A 17572-nucleotide genomic window follows, 5' to 3' on the forward strand; every position below is an offset into this window, starting at 1 on the left:
TAAAACATTTTCAAAGCATTTATCATTATAGAAACATATTTGCATTGCCTGTAATTTGAAGTTCATTTTTCTGGAGACGTCTAATAATTGAAAGGTTTTTAAAGGTATTTCACATGTCTTACCTTTGGTACTTTACTTTTGCCTGGTGGTTTACTTTTCTTGATTTCTCTTTGTGGTTTTCAAAATGTTGGGTTGGGTTTTCCGAATCTGTTACAAATTATGGTTTATGCATTTTTTAGTATAGTGTGGTTTTAAAGGTGGGTTCACTGTTTGTGGATGAAAAAGAGGTTAATAAAAAACAGGTTACTGCTCCTTTTAGACATTTATTTACCTTATTTGATGTACTGCTTTGCTTTTTGGTTTGTTGAGTTGTTTAAGGGTCGATTAATGATGATCTTTTTTTCTTTTTTCCAACTTTATAAAACTGTCGTTTTATCTGTTGAGGGTTAAAAAGATAATTTATGTGTTATTTCCCATTTTAAAAATCCTAATATTTTTATGGAAAAATCCATTCGTTATTATAAACTTTTAATCATATGTAAACATAGTGTTTCAAATTAGGAAAAACATTTCAACATAATTCTTTTTACTTTAAACATGGGTTTACAGTTTTTCAAGATAAGCAACAGCATCCCTGAAAAAAACGATATAATTAATAATTCTTTGAATTAGTTACCTTTCTTTAAGAAGATATTTTCACTTGTGTTCGTTTTTCTTTTATTCTTTAAAGCATGTGATTTTTGGTCCTTAAAAATTAATCAGTTCGCTGTAAAAATGGAAATGTAATAAATGTTTAGGTTACTAAATATTTCTTATTGGTTTAGTCAAAACAAATTTTTTTTAGAAAGAGAGTGATATACTATTCACATTTTTTTTAATGAAAACATTACGTGGATATTGTTACTTGTCAAACTTTCAAAGTTCATTTCATTTCAATTTTTTTATTATAAATGTACTTACATCTCTTTGCACTTTTTTCAAATGTCAACAAGATTTTAAAAAGTGATGGCAAAATCTGCAGAAATCTGAAACATAATATTGTTTTAAGTTTAAGATTTATTTAAGATTTTATTTTTGAAAAAGCTATGTTTACTTGTGTTTTAATTTAAACGTACTTGTTTGCCTGAAAGGACTTGTATCTCTTTGGCTAGAGTTCGTCTCTGTGGCAAGAGGTCAGAGGGTCAGTTTGTAGCGACTACTTTCTCTGGTAGTTGAATAACTAATGAATTCAAAATGATGTCTTACTTGTATTTATAGGTTTTTGTGAGTGTCATTTTAATTTTTGTGAAAAGCATCTTTAAAATGTGTTTTAATTTAGGATTTATTTGCTGTGAAAACGTCTAATTTAAATTACCAATTTAAAAGAATGTGTTTTTTGCTTCGAATTGCGCTGTGCCCTCCATTTTGTTTTGAGTGCCTAGGTGTTTGTTTCATGAAAAGAGTTGTAGGACTCCTTTTTGGCTTTCTTTCTAAAATGGCAGCTATGTGTTTGTTTCGCAGTTTATATTAATAATATTTGCGTTTTTGCGTTTAAAATATATTGATTTTTTATTAATATGTTTTTTAAATTGTTTGATGTGTATTTATTAAAAATGATTTTTTTATATCCATGTAATACCCGGGTACTCAAGTATTTATTTTAATACCTGAGTATTCATTTTTTTGAAATACCAAGCTATTTTTCATAATTTACGTTAAATTCTTTACTATATTTTAATACACTTCCCCACCCAAAAACCCTATTTTCCCTGCATCCCGTCCCAGGAATTATTTTACAAAAAAAAATATGTAAAATTCATTTTATATGCGTTGTAATGGAATGCGTTATATTTGTTTTCGTTGTAATGGTAGTCTTCTATTACTATTATTATTTTGCGTTTTAATGGTATGCGTTGTAAAAACGTTTGTTGTAATGGTACTTGTGTTGTAATAAATGCGTTGTAATAGCATGCGTTGTAATAACATGCGTTATAGTGACAGACATCCCGTCAGACATGAACCTGGTTCCCCAGGTCAAAGCTGACCACCCTAGCCGTTAAGCCACACCCTCTCCTCTCCTCTTAGCCTGCCCTATGTCGATTACTACCACTCATGCCACTGCGCGGAGAGAGCTTGGACTCTACAATGAAGGTGCGGCTCTCAGACAAGCTTAGCACCTCCATGTATTCCTTGTCCCATACTGAGCCTGTGGGTTCAAAGATTGTGTGTGAAATGGACCACAGCAGCGGTGGTGATATATGACCTTGGAAAAATGAGAATTCGAACAGTGTGTGGTGGAGGCAGGACCCGGATGAGAAAACCAGCTAATACCAGAGATGACATGCTGGCCTCAGATTGGAAGGAGGTGTGAAGAAAATTAAGCAACAGACGTCGGACTACATTTTGTACTGACAGTGAGAGGGGGGTGGCTTATTCATGCTTTTGCTTATTTACTACATAAAACTGTTGCCATTTTGTCCAGTAAGATGAACTGGAGCACATTTTCATTGTCCAATATTGAAAATGGGGATTCAGGAGCATTTGATATTTGTCTAATCATGAGGATGGATGTTTTTTTGCAGGAGTGTATCATTAGTGCTAAGAGTGTTGGCTCAAGAAAGTCGCATGACAGTTGCTTTCGATCCAAGCTCATGGGATATGTTGATGTACTGCACTTAGCCAGCAATTGGGCTTGAGAAGTGCTGTTTGGGTCCATTGCTATCTGTGTTCACAGACTGGAGTCCAACATATTCTGTTTTTCGGTCACGCCTAGGCAGCGCTTGCGCTGTCTCTTCGAGACATGCTGTATTCAATTATTGACTTGAAGCTCCGCCCATTTTCAGCCCATCTTTTTAATTGGCTCCTGTCCCTGTCCTTTGTAAAATGTAGCTTTTCATTGGTCAATAGGTTTAGTAGTCCCTCCTTAGTAACACCTTTTCTCTTTTGGTAACCTCCCATGAGAACATCCCCTGTTACATGTGTTGTTACTTGGTAGGCTTTAATTACAGCCTCTGAGCACTATTTTCTCAAAAAGTTTAGTCCTGACTATTGGCAGGACACGCTCTCCCTCAATCCTTTTTTTTTCTTCATTTTTCCAGCACTGCACACCTCAGCAAGCATAATGGCGGCTGCGCTTTTATTTTCTTATTTTTTGGCCGAACCCGGCCACATGACTTTCTTTTTTGTTTAATTACTTATTTATTAACATGCTGCTTTAGATTGTAACATCTTAAGCTAAAGCGCGGGTGCCGCAATTACTTTAAAAGTAAAGAAATAGAAAAAATGTGTATTTTTTGCGGCACCCGCGCCCTAGTTTAGGATGTTTAAAGCTAAAAGGTGGGTGTCGCCATAATAACAAAAGTAAATGAATAGAAGAAAAAAGCGTGCGTCTCACGCTTTTTTTCTATTTCCTTACTTTTGTTACAATGGCGGGACCCGTGCTTTAGCTTTGAAAATCTTAATGTAAAGCATAGCTGCCGCAATTGTTTCAAAAGTAGAGCAATAGAAAAAAAAGGTTTTTTGTTTTTGCTTTACTTTTGAAGCTATTGCTGCACCGGTGCTTTTGCTTACGATTTTCAAAGCTAAAGCGCGGGTGCCACAAAGGTCTCGCATTTGCTAAAGTTTAAGCTATTGACATTGTAAATGACAATGCCTTTTTATTTATGTGTTTATAAAATCTGAAAGTGGTGTTTATGCACCGCTTGCAGGTTTTGTAAACACATATATAAAAGGCATTATCTTTTACAATGCTAATAGCACAAACTCTTGCAAATGCGAGACCTATTGCAGTGAAAATGCTTGTTTCAAATGCTCTCAGTCTTTGATGGTCGTGGTTGCTCAGAAGATGCTTTATTTTTACAATTGAAAAAATGCTTCTTCATAACCCTTTTTTTAAGCTTTACTTCTTAGATAGGGCAATGACAGGATGGTGTTTCCACTGTGTGAAATTCGGCACAAAGTTCAAACTCCGCCATACCTGTTATGATGGACCTTTTTGTCAAGTTGAGGCTTAAGGCCTCAAATGTAACACCATATCAATGACAATGAAGCATATTTTGTTCCACTCTCTCACAGGTGCTGGGAATCATCGTCCAACTTGTTAAACTGCAACAATAATGACCTTTGCACATAATTCTAGCAAAAACAATTCAATGAACAAAAGCACAGCAGCTCTGGGTACCTGCAACAAGAAAACAATTATGCACAGCAGACAAGAATACAGCATTTCGATACAAATTGAGCTGGTCATCTGAGGTCTATCATGACTCCTGATAAATTAGTATGACCACATGATTACTATAGTTTACTTATAGTAAACTACTACTGTGTCTTTACATTGCGAATTGTGCAGTTAAACCTGGTAAACCTCGTGATTATCCCAGTAAAATGCATTTTGTGAGGACGCCATTTTTGAGCAGTAGACTCTCTAATTGTTGAATTTGGGGTGGGGTTACTGGAACTTCCTTACCCATAAAATGAACTCCTTAGCAAGGACACGCTTCAGTTAATTTGGTACGGCACAGGTAGCACTTTAGATCACGAATTAGAGACCAGTTCTTGTTTCAAAAGTGATTTCATCCTATGAAAGCTTATTGGGAGATTGTATTTGTATATTAGGAATTGTGTAATTGAGTAAGAAAAACCTTATATTTATCCCAGTGACAGGCATTTTGTTGGCCCACCATTTTTGAGCAGTAGGCACTCTAGTTCTTTAAGTCGGGGTAGGGTTACTGGAACTTCCTTACCCATAAAATGAATTCCTGAGCGTGGATGCGCAGCAGGTAATCAGTAGATCATAACTTATAGAACACTTCTTGTATTAAAAGTCTTGTTTTAAAATATATTTTATCTTATGAATACTAATTGGGGGATTGAATTTTTGTATTAGGAATCGTGTAATTGAATCTGGAGAACCTCATATATATACCAGTAATAAGCATTTTGTGGGGACACCATTTTGGGGCAGTAGACGCTCTAGCTGTTGAATATGGGTGGGTTTACTGGACTTTCTTATCCATAAAATACCTCTTTAGCACAGACGCACAGTGGACGTGTGCAGCGAGTGTGCCGCTGGTGCGCCAAAGGCCTCCGTTGGCCTGGGATAGCTGGCCTCTTTCGGGGGGCCGGTGCGTAGAACTGCTAGCTTGGGGACCGGAGCGCGGACGGTAGGGAGCAACCTCCATCTCCCTTAGTACACCGCATGTTCGTGGGACACCCAGTGCTAAATCATTCGTAGGCAACCTGATTCTGGGTCAGGGTTTCGTAAGTAACAGAGCAGCTACCTCACTGCAATCTATTGAAAAATTCTTACATTCAAAGCCTACTTACACTCTATGTTCCGGTTCAACAATTGCGCTCTTCGAGTGTCTCATTATAAAATGCCGGTTCTAGGTTTCTGTTGGCCCGTATGAGGGGTCGCTCCTTCTCTTGTCTTGTCCCCAGGCTCTGGAATTCCCTTCCACTTGACCTCAGAAACTGTGAATACTTGTTGGCCTTCCATAAGATTTTAAAGACGCTGTTGTTTAGTGACTCTGTTTGACCTACTTGTTTTTTTCCCTCGGTACTTCTTTCTTTATTTCTGTTCAGCTGTTGCAGCCTCCACACGTCCAGCGCTGGACTACCCTGTTGGGTATCCGCGTGCTTTATAAATGTAAAAGAAAATACAATACACCAAAGCCAAGCACTTCTGCGCCCGTCAATGACCATAATGCGAGCAGAGCCAGCCACACTACCCATTTGGGGCTAGAGGAATAGACTAGACTGAGGTATATTAAGAAGGAACTTATTGCGTTTAACCTGGCAAGTGGTGCCAAACATTGCGGTAATGTGTCCACATCAATTGAAATATTAAAAAACAATAAGGATGGTGCAAAGTGGTTTAAATCTAACGGTGCAGCTTCAAACAACAAGCTAGATTCCACAGTGGAAGTAAGGCTAGCGGGAGATCATGATAAAAAGAGATTAGGAAAGATAACAAATGCATGTTTAATAAATGTGAAATCGATACTGAAACATAAGTTGGAAATATGGAACCTCATAAATTACAACATTTAGAACGTATTACTACTTTCGGAGACCTGGCTTAATAAGAGCTCTGTGCCAGACATTGAGCTAGCCACCTATCTACATATTGATAGGGAGCATGGTATGGGGGAGAACTGTCATAATTCAACATTTAGAGATGAAATGATCAGTAAAAAAAATAGAAGTCTTGAAACTTACTGAAGGACTGGTCTTCTCAATAAAGATCTCTGACATTGTTTCCATGTTATGTGCCCTAGTTCGCTCCCACCCAAATAATATCCTTATTATTTTGAGATATTAGCGAATGCTATTGCTTCTTTTAAAGTGCAATATTGTAATTTTATTGTTTTGGGTGAATGCAATCTACATATTGATAACCCAAAGTGTAAGGTGAAAGATCAATTAGTCTAGTCCAGGGGAACGTGGCTCGACACACCGCAAGATGGCCACATCTCAGTAAAGTTCCGCACCACGACCGAGACCTTCATTTCTCTGGAGTGGCAGTTCCTTTCCATTTTCATCATGCAGTGGAGTTCCTGAGCATGTGGATGCGCTGGGTTAAGGTAGCGTGCTTTTTTGCCGTCAATTAAGGCTTTTTTAACCTGTTTCCTCTGCGCTGTGCTCACCTCATAATTGCTGGTTGTGGCCTCCATTTTAAGTTCTCTGGAATGTGGTAATGAACTTTATTGAATAGCGCTAACGCACTCCAAGGGCTATTTTGTTTTGCATTAACATATTTTTCAAGTGGGCTCTCACAACCTTTTTTAAAAAGCGCTTTGGACAATTAACCCCTGTATTGCCTCTACAAGAATTTCTGCAACCTGTGGCTCCACTAGATGTGTTCTCCTCATGGGCTTCGTCTGCTTTTGAATTTTCTCTGTTGTCCAGTGTTTTCAATTGTACTATTTCTCTACAAGAGTTGCTAGAGTAGCTACTACCTGCTTTTTCTTCAGATTCTGAATTTTCTTTGGTTCTTAGGTTCTGTGATACGCACTGGATATCTGGTTTTCTTCTGTAACTGTGGTACATTACGCAACATAGCCTCTGTTAATTCTACATGGAGTCTCCCTCCATATCCACTCAAAAGGGTACCTCTGCGATCATGTCTTCCCTCTGCAAATACTCCACTAACACTGCCTCAAAAAGACCAGAATAAAAGACAAAAGAAGGAGCCTTGCTCTCCTGTAGCAGGGTTTCCGTTCTCCCACAGAACTGTGCATAGAGATCTAGAACCTCAGTGAGTTAGGATGATCCAAAACTCATCTCAGTATAAGAAATCCCCTTACCTAGCTAGCTACAGTGTCTCATGGATCATTATAAAATGATCCATGTCTTAGACAAACCAGAACATGATCTTTAGAATACCTCAGGAATCGTGGAACACATGAACACTCTTTCGTTATATAATCATTTCAAACCAAAACTGAGAGTCAAAGAACACACGTGCAAGTTTGAAATATTTATTATTCAATGCAAGGTTCTCAAACGCAGTATCTTGTATAATACCAAAATGCATATTATAAAAATCAGAGTTAGTAGCATAGTCACTAATCCATAGTAAGCAAAAGGTGATAGCATGTTACAATGCAAAATCTATAGAAATCTATGTCACCTATATTTTGCGCACCCTATTTAGCATATTATTTTATATCTAAGAAGGTCTCATCCGGGTTTTAGCAGGGCGGACCCATACCTCTAAATGTCAGTAGGAGTAGATCACATCAACAGCTACCAGCTCTCTTCATGCGCAGCACCAAGTGTCTGCGTTCATTCCCTGTAACTCTATCTTAAACCCGCGTAGAGCCCAAAATGTTGGCATCAACATTATTTGTGTTATGTCTAATGTGGTGCGAGGATCAGGCCTCCCAGCAACCTTGTGTTAGGTTATTCTTAGAGTGTGCAGCTCTCAGTGTGCAGACAGTTGTACCAAGTGTACCAGGCAAAGCTGATAGCATAGTAATAACATATTATTCTCAAATAAATCACATCACCGCTTCTAGGGTGAAAGCGACAACAACAAGTAGGTGTCGTGTGCAAAACTGAAGCCGAAGGAAAAATGGCTGTTTAAACATGTAATACACTCATGCTAACTTAACGCAATATATGTAACGAAGTATCCATATGACACCCCCCCAATGATCCGAGCATCGTCAAACATAAGGGAAAGGCAATACTAAATCAGATACATAAAATGAAAGCAAAGTTCAATAATCTTGAGCTAAAATAAGCCAAAAAAAATATGTATGAATGAATATGTATGAATGCCTACAGTGGCCTCAAATCTAAAAAGAAAAACAAAACTTTCGAACCAAAAGTTATCCGCCAGGTCTCCAAAACATGAAATGTAGGACCAGGTCGCATTAATTCAAATGTCTGTAAGAGAGTGAAAAAAAAAAACAAGGCACTTATCCGATATCCAAAGTCATGTGCCACATCGACGTTATTCTCAGCGACATCACATGATTGAACTCTCCATCATCTGAGCACAGTTCATCCCTCCAATTCAGCAAGGGGAAAGTCATATTCCATAACAAAGCCATCCTCCCAGGCATCTCACGATTGGACAGTATATGCAAAGTAAGTTGCAACAGCCTCCAGTATGAAATCACTGCCATCATCCGAAAATAGTTCAGCAATCCAATTCAGCAATGGGAAAGAACATACGTGCTCCTCCAGCATCGGATCCTCCTGTAACGTCAGAGGACAACTCGGTGGGTTCACCAGAACGCTGTGTGTCAGAAAGGCATGCGCCGCTGCAGAGATCTCCCATTGACCCAGTACTCCATTTATCGCTGCCAAGGCCATAACTCTTTCGCCAGAACAAATCAGCTCGTGAGCCACTACGGGACGCATTAGCTGATCAAAATCGACGTCAGGAGCAGTCCTCAAGCATAGACACAAATCAATGGCCCAATCGAACTCGCAGCTCAGGCAGTGAAACACAGGTTGGACACACGTGAAGTCAGTGAACCGAAATGACAATCTATAAGCCGTGCTTAATGCTGCAAGCGGCAATGTTCCATAGTAATTGAGCATCCTATTACGGCACAGTGTCAGGAGGCGTTGAACGGCTTCTTGCGCAGGATGGGCATCCATGTTTTATAAAGAAAAACAATAACAAAAATCCCGCAGCCACAGCCAGTAAAACAGGTAGTCCACCAAACAAACTTGAAAAAATAGAATGGAAAAACGTGGGAATGATACCAAAGATTTTCTCAAATGTAGTCACGAGGCCACTGCTAACCAATTTAAAAAAATGTGCGAGCCCAGTCGTGGAAGAGGCATTAAAGATCTGGTGCACCAGCTCACAGAAATGAAACGGCAAGTCAGTATTTAAAAGCGCCTGCACCTCTGTGCGTGTGTTAGCTATGTGAAGGACATAATTTTCCCGGGCCGAACTCAGGGTCACTTGTTTTTGAGACAAAAGGGCCCTTATTCTGCTTAAACCATTGAACTTCGCCTTCAAGGTTGGTATCCGTGGCCAGATGGAGACATCTGAAGACCCATGCGTGGGTGGGTATAGAACGTTTTTGCAACACACCACACGCTCTGATACAGTTACCACATAAGCCACACCAATTAATAACCCACAACATACTTCGTTGTTCAAAAGCAAATAACTACCATTAGTCAATAATGTAAATGTGGGAACCACAGCTGGAACTGGCGTGCCTTTTAAAACGCATGCTAAATTTGGCCGGTCCTGATTACAAGAACCGTGTAACTGAATGTGTCTGCATATTAATGAATGGTCAGGTGACTGTGTGCATTCCTCACCATTAAGATTTACCTCTTTTCCATCCTTCAGACATCTGTATGTGTATGGTAACGACCATGCCTCATGGAGGAATGCATTGCCTAGTGGTTCATATCGTCCTATAGCAATATACCGCATACAATTAGTAAATTTGTATAAGGGAAATGGTAATGTAATTAATCCATGAATAAGCCACGTGGCAGTAGTGGTTTCAGCAACAGAGAAAGGTAAGGATTCTAGCTTTTCAATATGTAACATAGAAAATGATGCATCACGCATTGAAAGCATGCGTTGCTTTTCAGTCAGGTTAAAAGGGGCAAAAAGGGACGAAATGTTCAATGAGTTCCAGGGAACTCGACCAGACTTAAGTGTCTGTAGGGTCCATGCAAACTGCATTACAGAGCGTAATTGATTTTGACCATGGTATAACGTGGACACTTCATCATGCACAATATCAACAACAGAAGAAACAATATTATCCAACGTGTAAATTCTGGAAGAAAGCATGTTAATACTGTTATCGACCAATGCAAGCACTTTTTCCAAATTTGCTTGATCAATAGCTCTCAGGCGTTTAGCTGCCTCAATCTGTGAAAATGTCCAAATTTCATTGTAAACAGCATAAAGCCAGCGTTTAGACCTACCCTTAGCCGGGCCTTTTATAAAATCATTCAGCTCTATATTCTCATTCAACTGGGACAGATGTAGTTTAACTGCAGCCAAAGTGGAATGTTGTAACCAGTTCTGACACAATTTGCCCACTGAATAAGTAGTAACAGTGTGATCTGTTTCAAAACGGGGATCTGGCCTGATGTGTGTAAAACCTTCAGACAAACCCAAAAAACGACGTTGGCAAGAATCAGAGCTTCTTTGCCACAAAAGCCACCCCTCCGGATCAAAACTGGAAATATTAAAGGAGGAATTGTGCAAAAGTGCTTGTATCCCACTGATGGACAATGTAGTGAAATTACTCCAACCTGAATATTCTTCCAAATCAGGGATAGTAGGTGTATTCAATTTTTTAGATGTAGTCAATCCAAAGCATGTTGTTTGGGAAATAGTAGAATTTAAAAACAACATGTGATTCGGGATGAGACATGCACGATGCAAAGCCTCAGTGCCTTGTACCTGCCAATCTTTGGTACCCCAAACCGATTTAAGGTCAATAACCTCCTTCCATAACTCATAGCCATCTATAGCTAACCTGTCTAGAAAGGACTTCGAATACAATAATTTTGTATCGGTAAGTCTAACTTTGGACATGAATTTCTGTGTCACTTTAAAATAAAACGACTCAGGATGTGATTGATTAAAGTCTGTAAAATAAGAGTATTTACCCAGAAATGTACTAGAGCTCCCTTGTAAAGGAGCAGGGCAATGTTCCCACTGTGTGTAATTCACAGGAACCCTCCTGGAACTTGTCTTATGTAAGAAATGATTCCCATAATGTTGAAAACAAAACAAATCACCATAATTGACAGAATCTAAGTACAAATCCTCAGCATCAAAGGCCGCATAATATTTTAAATCAGAGAACAATGCTTCCACGGCCTGAAGATCCCAATCATCAGAACGAATATTTTGTTTAATCACATCTCCCATGTTTACTCTAAGCACATTAGGAACATTAATAACTTCTGTGGGGCCATGTATCTGAAACCTAACCGCATCCCACACAATCCCATCAAGGACAGGCCAAGCAGTAATCTCTACTGTATTTAAGTCTCTTTTTAGTCTGTGTGCTGAATGTGAGGAGGAAAGAGGGGCCAATGTTCCATTAAGGTACCGAATTCCTGTTCTTTCTTTCACATAGTGGCCATCGATCAGGCGGAAAAAATAAAACACAAAACCAATTGACATAAAAAGATAAAATGAAAATAGTATCAGCCAAACATATGTCCAAGGTGGAATTAAAAAATGTTTTTTAAATAACGTGGTATATTTTGCAATAGTCGATGGTTTCTTTGAAAGTTCCGAATCAGAGTCAAAAGAGAATCTGGACTGGTTAGCCAAACGAGCTTGTAAATCAGACATAGATAAATCAGCAGGATCTGCATAGGTCAGCTCATCAATGTTAGTAACAGGAATAGTATTTAATAAAGGACTGGATATAGCAGGCATCTCGAGCGACACCTCCTGTTCTGCACCAGATGTAATAGCCAGCACAGAGTGCCTCACCATGGAAGGACAGGATACAGCCGGTGTCATGCTATGAAGAATCGGCCACCCTGTGTGCCTTGACATTGTCAATAGAAATAAATCTGTTTTCTTTACGACCTGGAAGTGGTGGTAAAATGACTGTTCTCGTGCCCTTCACTCCAAGAACTCGAACCGGTGCTCGATATGAGGGACCAAACTCTTTCTTGTTATCGATCTTCTCTTGAACCAGTTCTCCAACTTGGGGTAGCCAGCCAACTACCGGGATCTGCAATGCATCATCCGACGTGGAGGGCAAGTGTTCCTTAGCAAGACTGTCTCTGGTCTTTTGTAGATCCTGTAAAACATTGCAATGTTCATCTACGTCAAAGGCCGCGGCCTGGGCCTGGCAGTCTAAACCATCGAGGTCAGGGACGTACATCTTGATACCAAAGAGCATTTCGTATGGGGTCCGCCCTCCCAGAGACCTTCTAGGGAGATTATTAAGCGCACGCTGCACGTCATTGAGGTGGGCCAGCCAGTTTCTACCAGTGCCTATAACTCGGGCTGTCAAAGATTGCTTTAAGTCGCGGTTCATTCGTTCTACTACACTATTGCCCTCGGGCCTGTAGGGACTTGAAAACTTGACTTGGACTCCCAACGAAACCATAGCATCCTTGTACGCCTTAGAGGCGAAAGCCGGACCCTGGTCCGAATGGAAAGTACCACAGGCAAAAATTCCCACAAAGACACGCAAATCCTTAATGACAGTCCGCGAATCAGCGCTTCGATGTGGCCATACCCACACAAAGCGTGTGCATGAGTCAACTGCTACTAAGATGTATTTAAATGCAGTATCAGAAGAAAAAGGACCGCAGTGATCCAAATAAACGCAACCAAGCGGTTTATTAGAGATGTACAACCGTGTCTGAGGCGGACGCGCAGCAGTAGAAGGCTTAATCTGCTGGTAAATGTCACAAATAGGGACATAATCGCGCGTCTGTTTGTACAGTCCCCGCCACCAGAACCTTTGTTGTAGCTGAGTTACAGTGGCTGAGACGCCCGCATGCGCAGACGCCACACCTTCATGAGCCGCTGTAATCAGAGAAGCCCTGCGATCCGAGTTGGGAACTAGACGTTTGCCAACTTCAGGAATTTTCACATAAGGAACCTTATCGGGACTTAAGTGGTATGTGTACTTCGAAGGGAACCCCGCAGGATATTTACCTCCCTTCTCCGTGGCAGCAACAGCCGCCAAGATGTCATCATCTATTTTGCTTTTGGACCTTGTGACTGCTGCAACTAAGTATTTTGATACCGCAGACTTCGCTGCTTCATCAGCAAGCGAATTTCCAACAGCGTGGACCCCCACGCGCTGATGGCCGAGAGTATGAATCACAAACACGAGCGGCAGTTTCTCTTTAAGTTCCGCCACTCGGACCCAGATCATTTTATGTTTTATTGTGCTACCTTTGGAATCACGAAAATCATTCTGAATCCAAAAGAACAAGTTCTCATTGTAAGACTGGACACAGTAGTAAGAATCACTTACGATTAAAGTCGTCACACTAGGATCAGCGTACTCCAATGCGAGCATCAGAGCACAAAGCTCTGCTAATTGTGCGGTGCAATCTCCTAGTGTTTGCGTGTGCACGACACTGGACTTTAACTGATCGTTCACCATGGCACCGACCACAATGGCGCAAGCGGAAACGTAGGCATGTTTAGAGCCATGCGCAACCTGCGCCGAACCATCAGTGTAAATGATACAATGGAAATCCTCCAACGGCCGCATCGCTAAAGGAGCCGGATGAACAAATTCATACTGTAAATACTCCTGCGACCATAAAGCGGCGTCAAAAATAAACGTGACATCCTGGGATGTCAAGGATGTAGCCCACTGAATCCACCGAGGGTGCAAAGCTTTAGAATTTGGTACACTGGCTTTCGTGACTGCCTCCAAGGCAGGACACAGGGTAACAACCAACATGCGCTTTCCCTGCAACAGGGCACGTTCCTAATCACTCCAACCGCGACTTCATGAAGACGCCGCAGGTCAGCCACATTACAAGTAGCGCGATTAGGGTGAGGAGTAAATCCACCCAAAGCGGGCCAATTTGTGCCCGGAATGGACAAAGGACCTAACCTCGGAGTGGTTAAAGAATGGGGTAGGGCGCCACCAACCCAAACTCCGTGCTGCCAAACATCTATAGGTACTTCGAGTGCCCTGTACGGAGCATAAGCCGCCGGTACAGCCGAGGCAGTGTATGAATGGAACACACCAGAATTAGCGTCCACTGCCGGAAATGTCACCCATGAATAAAACAATTCGTACGGGTACGCATGTTCCGCACTCACCACTAGAACCACAGCTAAGCCATCCACAGGGACATTATATGCCCGCAAGTGGTCACGAACCGCGATGCGGCTATGCTGCGGTATGTCCACGGCCATGTTAGCACAGGAAGAGAAAAAAGACAAAGAACACTTTGTAGCACAACTGGGTAGTAATTCAAAGAAACCGTTTTTAGAAGAATTCAAGCTTGAAAAGACCTATTTTAAAAAACAGGTAGGTTTTTCCGACACCACCGTTTACCGGAAACGGGAATGAAGGTGTCAAGGTTTGAATGATATACTACTCGAGTGTCATGATATAAGGCCAACCACGTTGGGCGCCATGTAGCAGGGTTTCCGTTCTCCCACAGAACTGTGCATAGAGATCTAGAACCTCAGTGAGTTAGGATGATCCAAAACTCATCTCAGTATAAGAAATCCCCTTACCTAGCTAGCTACAGTGTCTCATGGATCATTATAAAATGATCCATGTCTTAGACAAACCAGAACATGATCTTTAGAATACCTCAGGAATCGTGGAACACATGAACACTCTTTCGTTATATAATCATTTCAAACCAAAACTGAGAGTCAAAGAACACACGTGCAAGTTTGAAATATTTATTATTCAATGCAAGGTTCTCAAACGCAGTATCTTGTATAATACCAAAATGCATATTATAAAAATCAGAGTTAGTAGCATAGTCACTAATCCATAGTAAGCAAAAGGTGATAGCATGTTACAATGCAAAATCTATAGAAATCTATATCACCTATATTTCGCGCACCCTATTTAGCATATTATTTTATATCTAAGAAGGTCTCATCCGGGTTTTAGCAGGGCGGACCCATACCTCTAAATGTCAGTAGGAGTAGATCACATCAACAGCTACCAGCTCTCTTCATGCGCAGCACCAAGTGTCTGCGTTCATTCCCTGTAACTCTATCTTAAACCCTCGTAGAGCCCAAAATGTTGGCATCAACATTATTTGTGTTATGTCTAATGTGGTGCGAGGATCAGGCCTCCCAGCAACCTTGTGTTAGGTTATTCTTAGAGTGTGCAGCTCTCAGTGTGCAGACAGTTGTACCAAGTGTACCAGGCAAAGCTGATAGCATAGTAATAACATATTATTCTCAAATAAATCACATCACCGCTTCTAGGGTGAAAGCGACAACAACAAGTAGGTGTCGTGTGCAAAACTGAAGCCGAAGGAAAAATGGCTGTTTAAACATGTAATACACTCATGCTAACTTAACGCAATATATGTAACGAAGTATCCATATGACACTCCCACAATATCTTCTTCACCTTTAACGCTAAAGCACCTCATGGAGGAAATACTACTTTTGAAACCTTTTGTCATTGACACTAATGCTACTCTCCAGAGATTAGAGGAGAAATGGTCTAGTCTTGAGGTTAGCGCGTCGGTGGTGGAGCAAAAGATTAGCGATGCTCAAGACGTGACTCCTAAGGTTGATGCTATGTCCAAGGAAATAGCTCTCCTTAAACAACAAACGGGGGACTTGGAAAATCGCAATAGGTGCAATAACCTTAGAATTTATGGTATCCCTGAATGGGAGGAGGGGTCTGACATGCTCGCTCTCCTCAAAATTCATATTCCAAAACTAGCTGGTCTTAAGGAAAGCACTGCTCTTAACCTGCAACGTGTTCAAAGCATTGGACCCAAACTTGAAGGATCCTCTTCTGCTTTGTCATCTTGACGCTCCAGAGGGATTATTGTCCTTTTTTTGGAATATACTAAACGGTTAATTGTTCTCTCAGTGGCCAACCAAGGAAAGCAGATGCTATGGTCTGGCCAGAGGGTTTTCTTCTCTCAAGATGTGGCTTGTGCTCCTGTCACTCGCCGTAAGGAGTTTCTTTCCCCTCGTCCTGCTCTTCACTCCATGAATGCCAGATATGGTCTAGTGAATCCCTGTTTTTTTAAAGTTACCTATAGGAAAGGTCTTATTCATTTGACCGCCCTGAGGCCTTAAGACAGTTTCTTTTTCGCTACAAAGGTGAAGACATGGAATTTGGAAAATTCTGAATATGGACTCGTTTAACTTGTTTTTTTTTCCTTCTCACATTACCTTTGTTTTTATCCCACAGGAACGACTAGTTTTTGTCTTTGTTTTCTAGTTTCATATGTAAATGTAGCAGGTCTGCTCTTTTAGATTGCATTCTGGTAACTACTTTCTTTTTTTTGCATTCTCGCTCTTACAGGTGTCTCTTGTCTAGCACAGATACCCTTCCTTGATGTTTCCCACCTCCATGTGCCTACCTTCCTAGCCCTAATGTTCATAGTTCCTCTCCATTTGAAGGTAATGTTATTCTTTTCATTAAATTTGCTCGTTTTTTGTACCATTCATTCATCCGATTTAACTCTGCTCTTTATTTCTTTCTAATTGTCTCTCCATAGTCTATTCTAATCATATTCATCTGTCCTTTATAGTGGACTCTGTAATTTTTCCTTGACTTCGCTGTTTCTGTCGTCTGTCTTCCTTTCTGCATATCCCCACCTCTCCATGTTGTCTCTTTCATACTGTTATGGTATTTTGTCTAATTTGACTGAGGTCTTTTGGCTTCCTGTCAACTTATCTTCCTCTATCATTTCCAATTTCTCTTCTTCCCTTTCTTCTTCTCTTTTCTATGTTCGTTCTTTTTATTTCTTGAACTCTTTTTTTTTTAGTTGCATTATAAATGCTGAGGGAGAACTGCTGCTGCCCAACAGGAGTGCTGGTTTCACAGACCTTTTTTCCCCAGGATTTCCCAACTTCTCGCGGCTTCCGCTTCGCGGGTGCCGCTCGTGCTTGGGGAACCTGGCTGATTGACATTGCTGGTAGAGGAAGAGACTGACCCCAGATCACAACGGGTCTGCGGGGACCAGCGTGCAGTGCGGCGCTCAATCTGCCGCAGTCCTCTTTCCGCTCCCACCTCCTCTGACTTAATCTCCACTGCACCCGCGCGCGCGGGACACGCGGGGCGCGCGCCGGATGAAGCCCGGGCAAAGGGCGGGTCGTCTGTGGCCGTCAGGGGCCAAAAGAGGCAGGGCCGGGCCTCCCCTCTAAGATCCTGTTCATTATACTGGAACTTCCCTCATGTGTTCTTGTCGTTTTGTCACCCAATTAGGGCTAATTTGTTATACGTTTATTATCTTGCATACCATCAACTTATCCATCAGGGTACAGTTTCCAATAACATGTTCGCTCAGTCGGTCAAAGGGGGAAAGTCGGGACCTACCTAAATTTATCAGTGGAAGTCTTATGGGAACACTTGATTATTATATTACTCGGGTCTCAGTCGCCCTGGACCAAGAGATAGTTGATGTTGAAAAAAGACTG

General features: G+C 41.0%; 1 protein-coding gene across 1 annotated transcript in view; it reads left to right on the plus strand.

The window, feature by feature from the left end:
* Nucleotides 1-17062, plus strand: part of LOC147697250 (uncharacterized) — a 91779-nt gene extending 74717 nt beyond the window's left edge. The window contains exon 4 of the mRNA XM_086936125.1: nucleotides 16921-17062. Coding sequence (XP_086792251.1) covers nucleotides 16921-17062 — 142 coding nt within the window. The remainder of the gene's footprint in view (nucleotides 1-16920) is intronic.
* Nucleotides 17063-17572: the final 510 nt, after the last annotated feature.

Source organism: Lissotriton vulgaris, chromosome 8 (genome assembly GCF_964263255.1).
Source record: "Lissotriton vulgaris chromosome 8, aLisVul1.2, whole genome shotgun sequence".
In the NCBI taxonomy this organism is placed as follows: Eukaryota; Metazoa; Chordata; class Amphibia; order Caudata; family Salamandridae; genus Lissotriton; species Lissotriton vulgaris.